Source organism: Lissotriton helveticus, chromosome 12 (genome assembly GCF_964261635.1).
Source record: "Lissotriton helveticus chromosome 12, aLisHel1.1, whole genome shotgun sequence".
Classification (NCBI taxonomy): Eukaryota; Metazoa; Chordata; class Amphibia; order Caudata; family Salamandridae; genus Lissotriton; species Lissotriton helveticus.
The window spans coordinates 787,332,957-787,350,379 of record NC_136073.1 but is presented as its reverse complement, the minus strand read 5'-3'; the positions used below and the strand labels follow the sequence as shown (position 1 = coordinate 787,350,379).

Below are 17,423 nucleotides of genomic sequence, written 5' to 3'. Positions count from 1 at the left end.
GTGGAGTTTGGCCAGCAACGGTTTTGAGGGAGTACGAGGCGGGACATTTAGAACCAGTCGTGCAGCAGTGTTTTGCACAACCTGCAATCTGGCAAAGACACTCTCATTGGCAGCTAACATCAACCCGTTGCAATAGTCCAGCCTACTTAACACTAGTGACTGGACCAACGTTCTCCTGGTGGTATCCGGTAACAGAGGGAATACTCTCCTGAGAAGCCCAATAACATGGAAACATGAGCCTACCACTTGATTAGTTTGTTGTGTTAGGGTAAGCTCATGGTCCAGTTTCACTCCCAGGTCTTTTACCACCATTTTGGGCTCAGGGACAGGGCCAAGATCTTGAGGCCACCAGTCCGGAGTCCATAAGCGTTTGGCCTCTCCAAAGAGCATAACCTCGGTCTTGGAGACGTTGCACTGCAGGAAGTTAGCTGCCATCCACCGTGCCACCTCCTTCATCCCCCGGGCGAAGGAGTCACGCACCTCAGGAGTCATGATTTTAAAAGGGAAGAGGAGTTGGGTATCATCCGCGTATGATACTGGAATGAACCCGTGGGATCTCATGATGTTAGCTAGGGGTGCCACATATGCCACAATGCAGGTACCCTTGCAGGAATCCTCTTGTTTCACCTAGAATTCTTGAACAATGTCTTTATTGAGATTCGGGAACATAGTGGCGAAATCTTCTGGAATAATTTAGTGGAAAGACTCTAGGAACATTTATTTATTTTGATGTCCTGGAGGAATTAAAAATACATTTTTTTTACTGTGCCAAGTATAGCTTATATTGGTGGGTCTTTTTAGTGGCAACCATTGAAGACATATGAGGCCAGAAGCCTAAAGTGTCACAAGATTCTTCTCTCATGTCAGACTGGTCTCTGTAAATGTAGCGGGTCACAAGAAGGCCCTCAAGTTTCTCCTCCTTTCTTTTCCTGGTCAGGAAGATCTAAAACCAGATGTTTTTGGGCAGAAAATAAATTAATTTCAACTTTTTGCCGAAAACTGCAATTTTATTAGTGATGCTTTCTAAATATTGAGGGAAAAAGCAGCGGACAATGAGGGCCTTCATACATTTGTGCCCTAAAAACACGATAGTGAAATGCGATGGTTATCCCATTGGAGAGGAAATTGTCAGCAAATTGATCCATTTGGATGTCTGTGATTTTTGCCAGAGACACTTTCTGACCTATGTCTATTGGAGTTTTGTTGATGAGGTGTTGATGGCTTAAGGGCAGTAAATTCAAAACCGGAATCTAGTAGACAGTCCTACATTTTCCCTTGTGCAGATAAGACATTAGGGAATCATGCGGTAAGAGGAATTGCGAGCTATCACCATGGATACTGAAATATCTAAGGCCATGACTGACCACAGTCAAAAAACCTGTACAGTTTTGTCAGCCCTTCCAGTAAGTGTGTCAGAATCCACCAATGTTAACTGCTAGTAGTACCAATCATCCATATCGTCATCCAGCCCCAAACATGACATAGTTAACGTCAAGGTAATTATTAGAAATACTAAAAGGACGGGAACCTCCAACTGTGTTCCGCCAAGCAAGATTGACACGCATTTGCATGTCCCTCTGAACCTTCGCTACTCTATGGAATGAGAAATAGTACAATTTATAGGCGACTGGTGAGCTAAATGCTGAAAATGGTGTACTAATTTCTTTCTTGAATGGCCACAAACAATTCCTACTTAACAGTAAAACATTTCCACAACCAACCAACACAACTCTGAGAAAGGAAATGGATGTGTTAGCTTAAGTGTCAATGGAGAAGATCCCCTTAAGTCATTGCTACAAGGGAGTTTGTGTCTCTACTTTCTAGAAAGGAGGATGCCAGGTAGTTTGAGGCCAGCACTACATTTTTGAAGACTAAAGATATGAAAACAACGTTTTACAAAAAGAAGACATCTGCATGTGTTGCACAGTACTTTTTCATGCTTTTATTTGCTAGTTACAGCCATATGGTCTAGACCTGGCAAAGCGGAGTTACAGATGTTTTCCTCCTGGGTTGCTCTCTTAGCAGTTATCTGCTGTAGAAAGGTATTCAGTGCTCAAATGACGAAAGCATTGCATGAAGATTTAACAAGACTTTTGCTGCTGTCTAAATAGGACGTGAACATGATTGTATCTAGGAATGTGATATCAACCATTGAATCTGTAGGGTATTATCCTTGCCATAGAACTCAACATTGCAAGTAGTTATCGCTTCTCTAATGCAAATACTTGCGATTCATCCTTTTGTTCAGGAGAAACATTCTCTATATCGTCCTAGAGACAGACCAGTTACGAGCATAAATATATGCCTTTCAAAGATTTCCTCATGCTTTCATATTAAGAAGGCATTTCACTGCTGTTCCTGAATACTTAATCATTGGCCAAAAAATAACTTGCGTAGAACTACAGGTAAAGCAGACTAGTTGTTCTTTTGTTCAGTTTTGCGATGCATCTTTTTCTTCAGCTAAAGATATCCGTTATCCAAGCAAGCTGTTGATGGACAGAAAGTGTCATGAGTAAAATTGTCTTACCATAAAGTTAAGCTAAACCTTGCAGAATCATAGTTCATTCCTCCCAGAGGGTTGCAATAGAATCAGTTGTACATGACTACAGGCCACTTCAAGAAAACAGCCTGATAGCAACATGGAGCACATCTCGCACATCTCTGAGATGTTACTATGTGACCTCTGAAGCTAGAGAAGACTCATACATGTTCTAAGGAATTTCTTTCTTTTGTGTCAACATTCCGTGGAGCACTGCTTGCTATTCGTTTTCAAACTCAAGTGAATCTACTAAAGGCTTACTGTTTGAGAAGAAATTTGTCCTTGCCTGTAACTGCAAACTTCATGGTTATGGTTTTGTGGTTCATATACAAGCCTACCGAATCAGGTTGTCTAATAAGGTTGAAGGATTCATTCTGAACAATTTAGGATTCTGACAAGCTCCTTCAGCTGTTGTTTAGGGCCCATTCACTTTATGTATTGCTAGGATCTTTTTGTCCTGAGGATTCCCATCCTCGAAATGTGAAATGTTTTAAAAGCATGCAAAATCCATGAAATATATAGACGTTGGTGAGGTGTAGTTACAGATAAGTAACATTTAATGCATGTGCGGTGTCATTCTTTTTTTTTTTTTTTTTTTTTTTTCAGATAACTTTACTGAAAGGCCTAGGCCTGAGACCCCACCCAGGCTCGGTCTGTGCCGTCAGAGAACCTGGGCGGGCAGGAGTATGCGGGAAAGCACTGAGGACCTAACTGGAAAGCTTGTGAAAAGTCGGAGCTTGAGTTGTAGTAGAAGTAGTGAGCAGAACAGTCTGGATTCTTGGGTTCCTCCAAGTAAGTATGTTAAGGGGGCGAGTTGCACCATTCTTTACTCATCGGGTCTGTCCGGTTACCTGGAATAGCACTAAGGGATACTGGCAGGGATGAAGAGTATCCGGCTTGAAGGACACTGTATGACAATTGTATGGCCTGATAACTGCACAGATCGAGAGCACTTGTGTGTATGCACAGGATGCTGACAAGGAGGTTGGTTACTTCCAAGCTCACTGGCTATGAAAATAAATGGCCTTTCTTTTGCCGTTGGAAAGGAACACTTTTAGGAAATGGTGAATCCTATTCAGGTTCAGAGTGTGCTGGCTCAGTGAAGTATGTGGAATTTAGGAAAAGGGGGAGTGATTCTATTTAGGTCTTAAGAGACTGGAATCAAGTATACAATGAAGTATGTAGCACCAGTGACAGCTCACGTAGGGGGAAACAAGACAGTATGTGTATTTGTTATCTTCGCCTTTGGCTTCTCAGATGAACCTCGTTATTCTAGGTCATTGTAAACCTCAGGAGCCTAGCAATGTCACAGTCTGAGAATTAGTCTGCCACTGGCACCAAACGAGGGGTCCCATCACTGCCTGGCCCTAGGATAAAAATTCTACATGTATTCATTTTTTATTGAAACCTCAATTTCCCCTTCTCCTATTCTTCCAGGCGATACACCCTAGTCTTGCTATGTCACCATTTTCTGCTGCCATTCCACTTTTCGTGTATGGAGGTGGACTAGCCTCTGGTTTTACTAAGCTGTAATGTCTTGATTTTACTAGTCTGCAGTGTTCAGAGAACAAGGATATTTGTAATCATGTTCACTGGCAATGCAGTGGCCAGAGCCTCATCACAAATGAGGCAAAACTGAAGCGCTATGCATTCTTAGTTCACTCTTTGTAAAGGTAGTTGAACAAATACGCCAAGGTTGCAGTAGGAAGATTGGGTAGAGCTACATCCATTGCAACATCTACAATAGACAGTAAATCACTAATATCTAGCCACAGCATGTGCTCAAACATTGTATAAAGTAGTTCTTTAAATCACATTGACAATTAGCACAGAAGCAGTCCTGATTGGGAAAATTGTGAGCAGAGTATACAATTTGGAAAAAGATTGTCTTATAAAATAATTTGTGTTCTTTTGAATTCCTGTGCCATGCTTTCCTATCCAGGCTGTAAGATACGGAAGATTTTGTGACTGAGAAATTCACAACTTTTGAATATATCCTTGCAGAAACTTGAGGATCTGGCCCTTGCCCGATCAGCTTTTGTATTCTTTCCAAACGCCTGTCTCCTGATTTGTCTAGCTCCAGACTTACCACGCCTAGTACATCTGTTAGTAAGAGGGATGGCCCTGGACTAGGTTAGGGAAAGATGGGCTGACTGGCCCCTGGTACACAGAAGTGCTGGGCCTGTGCTTTGGCATCAGAGGCAGTGCTTTTGATCAAAACCTCAAATGGCAATTCTCACATAATTCTAGTCTGAGGGAAATCAAGATAGTGCTGGTGCCCATCTCACTACCTTTATCATTCATGCACAGGCCACAACATGCTTTTTAGTGCGAGAAAGAGACAAAGTGCAGATAGTCCTTCTTCGGATGTGGTGGTGGGGTCTTGGATGGAGGGAAATGAAACCTGAACTTTGTGTCCCTGGCCGTACTTGCCATCTCTTCTTTTATTTTGGAGTCTCCCTTTTGTTTTAATTGATTTTCTCTGCCAAGCATACCCTCTAGGCTTTGGTTCCTACATTATCTTTCAGGTGTTCTCTTTCCGTCTTTCGTTCCCCTTAGTGCTTTTAAGCAACCCTATGGTGGAATTACTGCTATAAAAACAACTGACATGTAAGATACTCTTATTGTGTATATCTTGTTCATTCCACATATGCCCAGGTGCATCTCCATAGTGATTTATTTAAATCAAAGCAGTGAGCGTAGATGAATTAACTCTTTACTAACATCCTGATGTTTCATCTCTCTTTGTTTTTTTTTGTGACTAGTGCTGAAAGTTACAGAGAAGCAAAAGGTAGACAACTCAGCAGAACAACCCAATCTGCCCCAGATCACGGATGCAACTCTTGCGGACTCCGAGGGTGGAAGTATGTCTAATGTCAGTTTCTTCACCGATGAGACACATAGTGACCGCTTCACCTCTGACAGCTCTGAGCTGCATTTGACTGAGAGCTCAGTTGATGGGTTAGACTCTTCCAGCGGACGTGGCTCAAAGCGGGGGGATCGAAACAGCAGGAAGTTCGGCCCCCTTCGGACTAGCCTGGCAGGCAAGCTGCAGCAACTACTGACACCAACGAAAAGTCGATCAACTCGCCGACAGTCAGCCAATGCCGAACAGACTGGAGGGATAAAGGATGGGAAAGTCTTGCGTAGGTCTTCAGAACAGCGGCAGCAGCACTCCATAAAAAGCCAGATGGACAACTTATTGAGGACACGGGAGCGGCCAGAATCTACAGCATCCGAGGTACAGAGAGGAAGAATGACTGGTTCACCCATCTGGGAGTTACAGGGTGGTGGCAAGTTCACCTGTCCGAGGTACATGGGAAGGGGGGGATGGGGGGATGGGTCTTATTTGGCCTCTGAGCTACAGAGAGACCGACAGGATGGCTTTACTATTTTTTAAGGTATGAAATAGGCACAAAAGTAGCAGTGCCAAAGTTTCAAACATCAATGGCCATCTTCAGATGGCACTGTGTAGGCCAAGATCTACACCTCGGTCACAAGTTGGAGATGAAATGTATCGCCTGAAGGGTCCAATTAAGAAAGGGGCTTGTTTGACCATCTCAAATATTGAGATCGGGCAACCACTACATCAGTGATACAGAGAATTAGGATCTGAACTCTGCTCCTTCAGGATTCCAGCCATCCTTTCAAACTAGAGTAAGAGGTGGGTGACTTAACCACATCTGAGATGCTGTGGGGGGAACTATGGACTCCGCCATCTTAGAGATGTGTTACAACTCAACCACTTCAGAGATACCTTGCACGTGCGGTCTCCAATACTAAACCATCACTGAGATGTATTCAGTGGTGGACTGTACTCAACTGCCTGTAAGGTCATTGGATCTAATTAGTTTAGAACTTCTTAGAAGTTGGGTTTATTCTCCTTATCTTAATGAAAATGTGACTTATTGTTACCCTTTTGTAGATTTTGTACACAGAACTTAAACTGAGTATGAAGCAGAGCAAATGGTTGAAACAGGGCACATTTACTAGGGCAGCAAGTAACTCCAACACAATAAATTCATAGGATGTCACATTTTCTTCACAATATTGTAAATTTATAAACTGTACTCAACTCGGGAAGTCGGAGACTGAGTGACCAAGGTCACTGGAACATGAATTCTGGGTGTGGGGTACTTTTACACAAATGAGTTAAATGCCTCTTAGCAAATTAACCTAAATGTTTAAGCAACTGGTTTTAGGACAGATAGAAAAAACCTGAACATGTGTACATAACTAAGCTAAAGGGTTATTGAAGGGGCAGTGGTAGTTCTTGTGGAGAAGCATCTGCTTTTCTCTTACAAATAGTTAAAACATCAAAAACGATAGAATGTCACAACATTTCAGACCTTCATTGTGCTGCTTTGCAGAGTCAGACCACATTTAAGCCTTCATAGAGGTAATTAGAAAATCAAAAAAACCTGACTCGATAATAATGTAAATGATGCTTTGGAAACAGTGAAAGGTTCCAAATACAAGTGTCATGGCAGAAAAGCTGGACTCTTTCTTTAATATTTCTGTGTGAATCTACATTTTCTTTGGCTGTCTTGGTGACTTCAGCATATATCACAAAAGCATGACAAGTTGGAATTACAGTCTCTGGCAACAGGCACGGGCCAGCATTGGTGCATCCGCTCAGTTCATTTCAGGGTGTTGTGCAGAGGACTTTTTATGATAATTATGCGGAGGGACACTTCATGGTATTTGGGCACTAGAACAAGGTAAAAATAAAGTTCTGCCACATCCTTCTGACCTGTTTGGAGGTGTGCTTGGGGTGCCTTTTGGGCCTCCAGCAAGGAATGTCAAAGGCATATAACCTGTTAGACCTATGGACAGGAATAGCCCGGATTGTGCCAAAAGGGTGGAGACAAGCAGTCTCAGAGATGGCCTCTTTTCTCTTTAGTTCCACCCGAGTTCCCCAACATGGCCAGGCTCTTTTATGTAGTGGAGTTATCTAGAGCCTCCGTGCACTAGATGATGGGGAGCTTGTCCTGCGATATGGAGTAGAAGTCTGATTCGTGGACGAGCAAGGTGGCTGTGTACTGCCAGGTTTACGACTCCGACTAGTGTTTTCCATTGCTGCTCACTCTGCCCCTGTGCAATGTAGAAACCAGTCGGCAAACTGCATTTTCTGACAGTGTCACAGATCTGAGGTGCAATGGAAATAGAGAAATGATGTGGTTTTTTCCCCCTGTTGACAACACAGGTGGACTGGTTAGCACATCACACTTGGGAAGTATCTGATTGTATTCAATGAATAATACACTATGATTTTCTTGTTTCTTTGTTTGTATTTACAGATGGAGTGATAAGAGGATGAAAGAGATAAATTATATTTTTTTAGAGAGAAAAATAAGTAGCAGCTATCTGCCCTTATGTAAACAGAAGTATAGGGAAATCTCATTCTGCGTTTCCAGGGAGGGCGTGGTGTTGCCCTGAATAAAGTCCAGGACCTTTATGGCCCTTGCAGGACTGAAGCATGTTGGCCTTCGTGTCATAGGACCATAAATACTCCTAAGAGCTCCCTGAAATACGGTCGAGCCCACCCTGACTTTTAGGCGTCAGGGTGACCCGATAATGAAGCATGACACCACTAGGGTGTGTGAGGGTAATTAAAAAAAAAAGGATTTTTTTTTTTTTTACAGAGTTTTATATAGCGCAAACTTGACCCGCATCGGGTATCAGAGCGCTTTACATAGCACCAGTTGCATTACATGAGGACACATTCATTTTTGTTAGGCACGGGGAGATTAAGTGATTTGCCCAGAATCACAGGATGTTCAGCGTCCTTGCCAAGACTCGAACCCAGTTCCCCAGATTCGAGGTCGGACGCCCTAGCCGTTAGGCCAACTCCTCTCCCCAGGAATTGTTTACTTCCCCACTCCTTAGTGGGTCTCTTCATCGTAGGACTTCCCAGTCCACACGTGGTTAGTAGTGATTGTGAACCAATCACACAGCCTTTAAGAAGCGGATCTCTTAAATATGTAAGGAGGTTTCTGTAGATGTGTTTCTGCTGTCATATATTGTGTTGGAAAATGCACAGGTGAGAGGGGCCCTTTAGGAGACGGTAAATAAAACCCAAAGGCTAACAAATGAATTGCACAACTTCATTCACACATGCAAATCTAGCAAGAGGGGGTCCAAGCTTGTTTGGACTCAGTGGAGGTGGGCAGGGTAAAGTCTAGCTACCCCAGAAAGATGGCTGACTCAGTTACCTCAAAGTTCAAGTCTCAATATTAAACATCGAAGCATTTCCAGCATAGATGCCACTGAGATGTTTAAAAAGTGTAGAGTTCTGATCACTTCACTGGATGCCCTTGATAGGAACCCCAATAACCAGGCAACCAAGCAAAACTGGAAGGTACTGCTAGGGTGGTCTAGCCCCAAGTTTTATTCCATTCAGAACATCTGTGCTTTTGCAAAAAAGTAAAAGAGCATCTTCACAGTGAATTGATAGTGTCGAAGTGACCTACATGCAATATTTAGCTTTAATGCTAATGAATAATTCTCCGTAATTATATTCCCATTTGCAAACATGATATCAGAGTAATAGGATTACATTGCTGATGGGTGTGAAGAAGTGAAAGAAAAAACACTTAAACAGGTAACTTAATTTTTAATCCAGCTACTAAAACGTTTAAATTAAATCATATGTACCTACAAGTAACAAGGTCAGTAAAGCCCCATGCAAGGTCTAGGTGAGGTTAAGGAAATGCAGTAGAACAGAGACTGGGGGGAGATAATAGTGAAGCAAAACCGAGCTGGAGCATATGTAGACTCTGATTGGCCATTAGGATGTGGCACAAGCCAACATAGGCGATTGCTTGTCCATTAGCAGGGTTTTATGACAGAAGGGTCGGGTTTGTCTAAATTGTTTTGTCAGTCAACCAAATCGCCTTCATTTCCCCTGTAGAAAGTTTGTCTAAAGACCATTTTCCACCACTTCAGCTGCCTCTCCAGCAGGGAAATGTAAGCGGAGTGGATGCGGCCTAACGCTCAGAGTTGTCAACTTTGCAACTGGGAAATCAGGTTTGAGTCCTGGCCTCGTCTCAATATTCTGAGAATTTGGGCAAATCACTTAACTTCCAGTGCCCCATGAAATGTGTAATGTAATCTGTTGCTCATGTAAAGTGCTGTAGTGCCCCCGGACCAGATTTGGGCTATATAAAACTGCCTGAAGAAGCTGGATGCCAGTTATGGAAATAATGGTAATGGTTTGGATTCTGCAGATTATCTAAAGTTACAAGTCTAAATTATTGTTGGTTGGTAGTTCGGTGGAGTTGGCCTGTATTGATTCCAGATTATCAGTAAGGAGAGAAAGGGTATTCGCCTAAGAAGGCAGGAGAGGGACTCCCTGTCCCCTTAGATATATCAGTAAACAACAATAAGGGAGTTACACCTGGGGGATACACCCAACCTCAGTAGAGGCGAGTCTGTGTGTTAGCCACAAGCCAAAGAAAGGACGTCCTTTGTCCTTAAGAAGACCCCTCACTCACCAACCTAGTTGGTGACATGCTTCATCATCGGGGTCCCACCCGGACAGCCGAATGCCATCCAGGTGTGCTGCGACACCTGATTACAGTGGAGCTGGTTTTATTTCTTTTATGTGTGTAAGGGAAGAACTAAGTGTTATTAAAAATATCCGGAACTGCCCACTTACGTGGTTTATTCTGGGGTGTAACGGATATAGTTAAAAGAAGGAGGCACCTGTTGCCCAATTAGGAGAGCTGTCGGTGAAAAAACTATATGGCGTGTGGGATAAAAAGGTCTACATGTTTCTACCTATGTGTCAAATTAACAGGTATTCGTCAGGACCGTGGGGTACCTTCGGGACGGTATGCGCACGCTAAGGAGCACCCTATCCTCGTAGGTAGCAGTAGGAGAAACAAAATGAATCTCCAAAAACTGTTTTCTTCTTTAGTCTGTTGAAAAAACCTGTTGAGAAAAATGAGGGAAAAAGGGGTTGTGGATAACGAACATATACATATATAAAGACATACATAACACACAATCGGTGAGTGGTGATGTTCATCAACATTCATCATAAACTTGATGTGAGGGACGTGTGAGATAAGTCCCAATAATGCCACATACCACGTGGTGGCACACCCAATGTATCTATGATACTCAAATCACTTGGTGTCAGTGCTAGTTATGGGAAAAGCACTGGACACGTAAAGGCGAAGTGCTGGGTGTTTGTGTCTCAGTGGCTGAGAAACAGCGGAGTCGTCGTGCAAGTGAAGGCGACTATGCAGGATTAAAATAACAAATAGGTACGTGACATAAAAAACTAATTCTGGACATGATACAACGACCACACGTGGAGCGACGGTGCCTGGTAGTGGTTAGCATGCATGAGTATAGTGAACGAAAGTTCAGGCTGATCATCTTACTAGGAGCTTTATATTCAATGCTCCATGAGCCACTCCGGGACTGGCGTTTTTCTCGTTACGATCTAAGTAGACAGTAACAATACAGGGTATTGGCGATAATGAAACTCTGATCCATAGAGGCTTAAGGCGTCACCGTAAAGGAACAATCTTACTTGTAAGAGGAAAATGAGGCGCCGTTTGCACCTACACCGTCACCGCGAGTGCTCCGTGGGTTACTGAGCTGCGGAGCCGGCGGGGTAAATGTGCATGCCGTTTCCGGGTTGGGCGTGGTTGGACGTGTAGGGCGTGATCGGCGCTGGGCGTGTGGGCGGTTGAATGGCCAATAGGAAGAGGAGCTCATGGGGGTATGAACAGTTAAACGTCACTGTACGTACTGCCAAACAGAGAGCACACCCTGCTGTCAACAGCGTCATTCAGTAGATGGGAATTAAAGTGCTAGTACTTGTTTATTTCGATAGCCTCGTGACAATGGCTATTTAGTCGAGTGCATATCGAAACAACACAGGGGTTTAGTAAATGTGACCAACATCTTATGAAAACGAATGTGACCCAAGTTAGCAGGGGGATAAAGGGAAGGGATAATCTAGCGCCATAGTATTGCAGCCAAGTCAGTTTACAAATCATGCAGCAAAACAAGAGACATACAGAAAATTGCACAGATCAGTCGTGGAAGTGTTAGTTTTTAACTGAATTCCAAGGGATATTGTCGTTCAGGCCCAACTTGTGAGTGGCCAGTCTATAAACCCAACGCTGTTCCTTTTCAAAGAGATTGGACTCCTTTTCAACTTTTTCAATAATGGTCCATTTAAAGTCATTGGGGCCATGTTTCATAGACAGAAAATGTTCTGTGAGTTTAGTCATTGTTTTTTGGCAGCGGATCGTGCTACGATGTTCGCATATGCGTTGCTTGATCTTCCTACTGGTCATACCCACATATCTAAGGTTGCATGGGCAAGTAATAAGGTACACCACCTGCGAGCTGTTGCAATTGGTGTGGGATCTGATGGTCCAGATCTTGCCTTCCTCCAGCAGTAGTGTCTTGGTGTTCTCTGTTAGAGGGCAGACACTGCAATTCCCGCATTTGTAGTGTCCCACAACCTTCGGTAGGCCCCATGCGTTGAGCACTGTAGGTTCTTCTTCAGCTTGTCTCTTAGGTCTGGTATTCACTACACTCTCGCGTATACTCCTTGCTCTTGTGTAGGCAAATAAGGGTTTTTCCCATTTCAGATTGCCGGTGTTAATGATCTTCCAATGTTTATTGATAGATTTCGACATTAGGTTAGACGCGGTGCAAAAAGTGGTCACACATGTCAGAGGTGTGTCTGTTTGTTCTCTGGTAATGTCCTCCAGGAGTGCCTCTCGCGGCTGGTTCCTCGCACGTTTTTGGCACTTATTCAGGATGTTGTCTGGGTAGCCCCTTGCTTGGAGTTTGTTGGTTAGATCTCCTGCTTGTTTACGGTAGTCACTGAGATTACTACAATTCCTCCTGATCCTTAAATATTGACCATAGGGCAGATTCTCTCTCAGTGGTCTAGGATGGAAACTCTCGAATCGTAAGAGATTGTTCTTAGCCGTAGGTTTAAAATGGGTCTTTGTTTCCAAGTGTGTTCCCTCCTTTGTGATTGTTAGATCAAGAAAAGTCAGAGTAGTGGGGTCTTGTGTGTATGTACATTTTAGGTTGTTGTCCAGGGTATTGATCCACTCGAAGAACTCAAGCAGCGTTTCTTCTGGCCCTTGCCATATCGTCAGGACATCATCTATATAGCGCTTCCAGAGAAGGATATGTGACGAAAATGGATTCTGGTTATTTAAGATGAATTTCTCCTCAAAGTAGTACACATACAAACCTGCCACGCTAGGAGCAAATGTGCTTCCCATCGAGGTCCCACCTATTTGGAGGTACAGGGTACCCTCGAACTCGAAGTAGTTCTTTTTAAGTGCTAATCTAGCACATTCAAGAATAAAATTCCTTGGAGTTCTGTGAGTCCAAACCTCTTTTTCCAGTGCTCTTTCTAGTACCTTCAGAGTGTCATCTTGAGGTATGCTCGTGTAGAGGCTCTCTATGTCGAGACTGACTAGTATGGTATTCTCGTCAATTGTCAATTGGTTCAACAATTGTAGGACATTTTTGGTATCTTTCAAGTATGTAGGAGTTTTTTGGACTAGAGGCCTCAAAAATACATCACAGAATTTTGATAAAGGTTCTAGGACCGATCCAATGCCTGAAACAATAGGTCTGCCAGGTGGGGGATGTTTGTTCTTATGCATCTTAGGAAGTATGTAGAAATAGGGAATCTTCCCTTCATTGTTACACAAATAGTCTGCCTCTTGTTTAGTAATGAAACCTCTTTCCTCACCATGATCAATGAGTGACTTAATTTCATTTTTTAGTTCATGAGTGGGGTCATAGGTCAGTTGTCGATAGTTATGTATATCGCCCAGTAGGCGGAGGCATTCAGCTCTATACATAGTGGTGTCCAGTACAACAACACCTCCACCTTTATCCGCTGGTTTGATAGTAATGATATCGCAATGTTTTAGTTCTTCCAAAGCACGCCTTTCCAGTTTGGTCAGGTTGGTGAATGGTTCCTTAGGCTCTAAGGTTTCGATATCATTAAATACAGCTTGTTCGAAGGCGGAAAGTTCCACCGGTGTCATGTGAGGAGGAGGGGTGAACGTTGACTTCATTCGTAATCCAGTCTCATTGCGATCTTGATTCTCATTGTTGTTAGTATTTTGTCCATTTTTTTCAAAGAAAGCTTTTAGTTTCAATTTTCTGAAGAAACCAGCTAATTCGCAATGGAGATTACATTTATCGAATCTTTGTGTAGGGACAAACCCTAGTCCTTTGTTAAGGACTAGTGCTTCAGTGGTTGAAAGGGGTCTGGTAGCCAGATTAGTCACTAGTTCTAAGTGTTGCTCGGCCCTGCTTGTTGATTCTTGCTCCTGGTGTGGTTTGTGATGGGATCCTCTGGTGCCCAATGTACTTGGGCCCCTCCCACTCCTCCTCTGTTTCTTCCCCTGCCTCTTCCGCCCCTCCATAAAAAAGGCCGGTAGTTGTTGGGTGGGGGTGGTTGGTGTTGAGAGGGTGGTTGCCAACCATACATTGGGTATGGTGGGGGGTGGAATGGTGGTTGGTATCCTTGCATCATTGGGTTGAACTGCGGCCAGTTGCTTTGTTGTGCAGTTCTCCCTCTCCCTTTGCCCCGTTGTTTGTAACTTCCAGTACTGGAGGTACTTGAATTGCTGCTCACAGAGCTATTACTCGGGGAAACTTGTGTTGGAGCCGTTTTATTCGGTGCTGTGTACTCAGGATCAGAGTAGGGATAGGTTTTTACGAAGGAGAATTTCTTTAAGTCCTTCTGGAACTTTGATACTTTTTGTTGGGTGAGATTCTCCTTATATTCATTAATCTCTTTATTCAGTTCCTCCAGTTTTTTCTTATAGCCAGTGATAGAGGCCTTTATTACTCCTTCAGTGACTTGAATTTCCACCAGGATCTTTTCGGACAGTCGTACCGCAGTTTTTAGGATTAACATGATCCAGTCATGTGTGCAATGCCACGCTATTAAAGCCCAATCTTTTCTGAAAGTGGCGTCTTCTAAAAAAATACGTGGGGCGTTAGTCACTAATAAGCCTTTAGGAGCCATTTTATTAATTACATATTCCTTTAGAATAGTACCATGTAGGATAGTCCTTATCCTATTTTTTTTGAGTTCAGAAAGTTTTTCCCACTCGGTGGTTTGTGAGATACTCTGTGAGATGTTAGTGTCTGCAAAAGTTGAGAGGTCTCCCATAATGGCATCGATCTCTTCTGATGAGAAGGTGAGGCCCTGGTAGTCGCTCATATTGTCAAAAAAACGTGGTGACGTATGTGTGGTCCAGAACGTGGAGAATTAAAAAAGGTAAAAAGAAAACTCTCGCAGCTATGCGCTGCCAATAATAGATTATCAGTAAGGAGAGAAAGGGTATTCGCCTAAGAAGGCAGGAGAGGGACTCCCTGTCCCCTTTGATATATCAGTAAACAACAATAAGGGAGTTACACCTGGGGGATACACCCAACCTCAGTAGAGGCGAGTCTGTGTGTTAGCCACAATCCAAAGAAAGGACGTCCTTTGTCCTTAAGAAGACCCCTCACTCACCAACCTAGTTGGTGACATGCTTCATCATCGGGGTCCCACCCGGACAGCCGAATGCCATCCAGGTGTGCTGCGACACCTGATTACAGTGGAGCTGGTTTTATTTCTTTTATGTGTGTAAGGGAAGAACTAGGTGTTATTAAAAATATCCGGAACTGCCCACTTACGTGGTTTATTCTGGGGTGTAACGGATATAGTTAAAAGAAGGAGGCACCTGTTGCCCAATTAGGAGAGCTGTCGGTGAAAAAACTATATGGCGTGTGGGATAAAAAGGTCTACATGTTTCTACCTATGTGTCAAATTAACAGGTATTCGTCAGGACCGTGGGGTACCTTCGGGACGGTATGCGCACGCTAAGGCGCACCCTATCCTCGTAGGTAGCAGTAGGAGAAACAAAATGAATCTCCAAAAACTGGTTTCTTCTTTAGTCTGTTGAAAAAAACCTGTTGAGAAAAATGAGGGAAAAAGGGGTTGTGGATAACGAACATATACATATATAAAGACATACATAACACACAATCGGTGAGTGGTGATGTTCATCAACATTCATCATAAACTTGATGTGAGGGACGTGTGAGATAAGTCCCAATAATGCCACATACCACGTGGTGTCACACCCAATGTATCTATGATACTCAAATCACTTGGTGTCAGTGCTAGTTATGGGAAAAGCACTGGACACGTAAAGGCGAAGTGCTGGGTGTTTGTGTCTCAGTGGCTGAGAAACAGCGGAGTCGTCGTGCAAGTGAAGGCGACTACGCAGGATTAAAATAACAAATAGGTACGTGAGATAAAAACTAATTCTGGACATGATACAACGACCACACGTGGAGCGACGGTGCCTGGTAGTGGTTAGCATGCATGAGTATAGTGAACGAAAGTTCAGGCTGATCATCTTACTAGGAGCTTTATATTCAATGCTCCATGAGCCACTCCGGGACTGGCGTTTTTCTCGTTACGATCTAAGTAGACAGTAACAATACAGGGTATTGGCGATAATGAAACTCTGATCCATAGAGGCTTAAGGCGTCACCGTAAAGGAACAATCTTACTTGTAAGAGGAAAATGAGGCGTCGTTTGCACCTACACCGTCACCGCGAGTGCTCCGTGGGTTACTGAGCTGCGGAGCCGGCGGGGTAAATGTGCATGCCGTTTCCGGGTTGGGCGTGGTTGGACGTGTAGGGCGTGATCGGCGCTGGGCGTGTGGGCGGTTGAATGGCCAATAGGAAGGGGAGCTCATGGGGGTATGAACAGTTAAACGTCACTGTACGTACTGCAAAACAGAGAGCACGCCCTGCTGTCAACAGCGTCATTCAGTAGATGGGAATTAAAGTGCTAGTACTTGTTTATTTCGATAGCCTCGTGACAATGGCTATTTAGTCGAGTGCAAATCGAAACAACACAGGGGTTTAGTAAATGTGACCAACATCTTATGAAAAAGAATGTGACCCAAGTTAGCAGGGGGATAAAGGGAAGGGATAATCTAGCGCCATAGTATTGCAGCCAAGTCAGTTTACAAATCATGCAGCAAAACAAGAGACATACAGAAAATTGCACAGATCAGTCGTGGAAGTGTTAGTTTTTAACTGAATTCCAAGGGATATTGTCGTTCAGGCCCAACTTGTGAGTGGCCAGTCTATAAACCCAACGCTGTTCCTTTTCAAAGAGATTGGACTCCTTTTCAACTTTTTCAATAATGGTCCATTTAAAGTCATTGGGGCCATGTTTCATAGACAGAAAATGTTCTGTGAGTTTAGTCATTGATTTTTGGCAGCGGATCATGCTACGATGTTCGCATATGCGTTGCTTGATCTTCCTACTGGTCATACCCACATATCTAATGTTGCATGGGCAAGTAATAAGGTACACCACCTGCGAGCTGTTGCAATTGGTGTGGGATCTGATGGTCCAGATCTTGCCTTCCTCCAGCAGTAGTGTCTTGGTGTTCTCTGTTAGAGGGCAGACACTGCAATTCCCGCATTTGTAGTGTCCCACAACCTTCGGTAGGCCCCATGCGTTGAGCACTGTAGGTTCTCCTTCAGCTTGTCTCTTAGGTCTGGTATTCACTACACTGTCGCATATACTCCTTGCTCTTTTGTAGGCAAATAAGGGTTTTTCCCATTTCAGATTGCCGGTGTTAATGATCTTCCAATGTTTATTGATAGATTTCGACATTAGGTTAGACGCTGTGCAAAAAGTGGTCACACATGTCAGAGGTGTGTCTGTTTGTTCTCTGGTAATGTCCTCCAGGAGTGCCTCTCGCGGCTGGTTCCTCGCACGTTTTTGGCACTTATTCAGGATGTTGTCTGGGTAGCCCCTTGCTTGGAGTTTGTTGGTTAGATCTCCTGCTTG

General features: G+C 43.6%; 1 protein-coding gene across 2 annotated transcripts in view; it reads left to right on the top strand.

Annotated features, from left to right (window-relative positions):
• Positions 1 to 17,423, top strand: part of DENND4B (DENN domain containing 4B) — a 294,054-nt gene that overhangs the window by 172,831 nt on the left and 103,800 nt on the right. For both annotated transcript variants that reach the window (XM_078670188.1, XM_078670189.1), the window contains exons 19-20: positions 3,146 to 3,331; positions 5,305 to 5,780. In XM_078670188.1, coding sequence (XP_078526314.1) covers positions 3,146 to 3,331; positions 5,305 to 5,780 — 662 coding nt within the window. The remainder of the gene's footprint in view (positions 1 to 3,145; positions 3,332 to 5,304; positions 5,781 to 17,423) is intronic.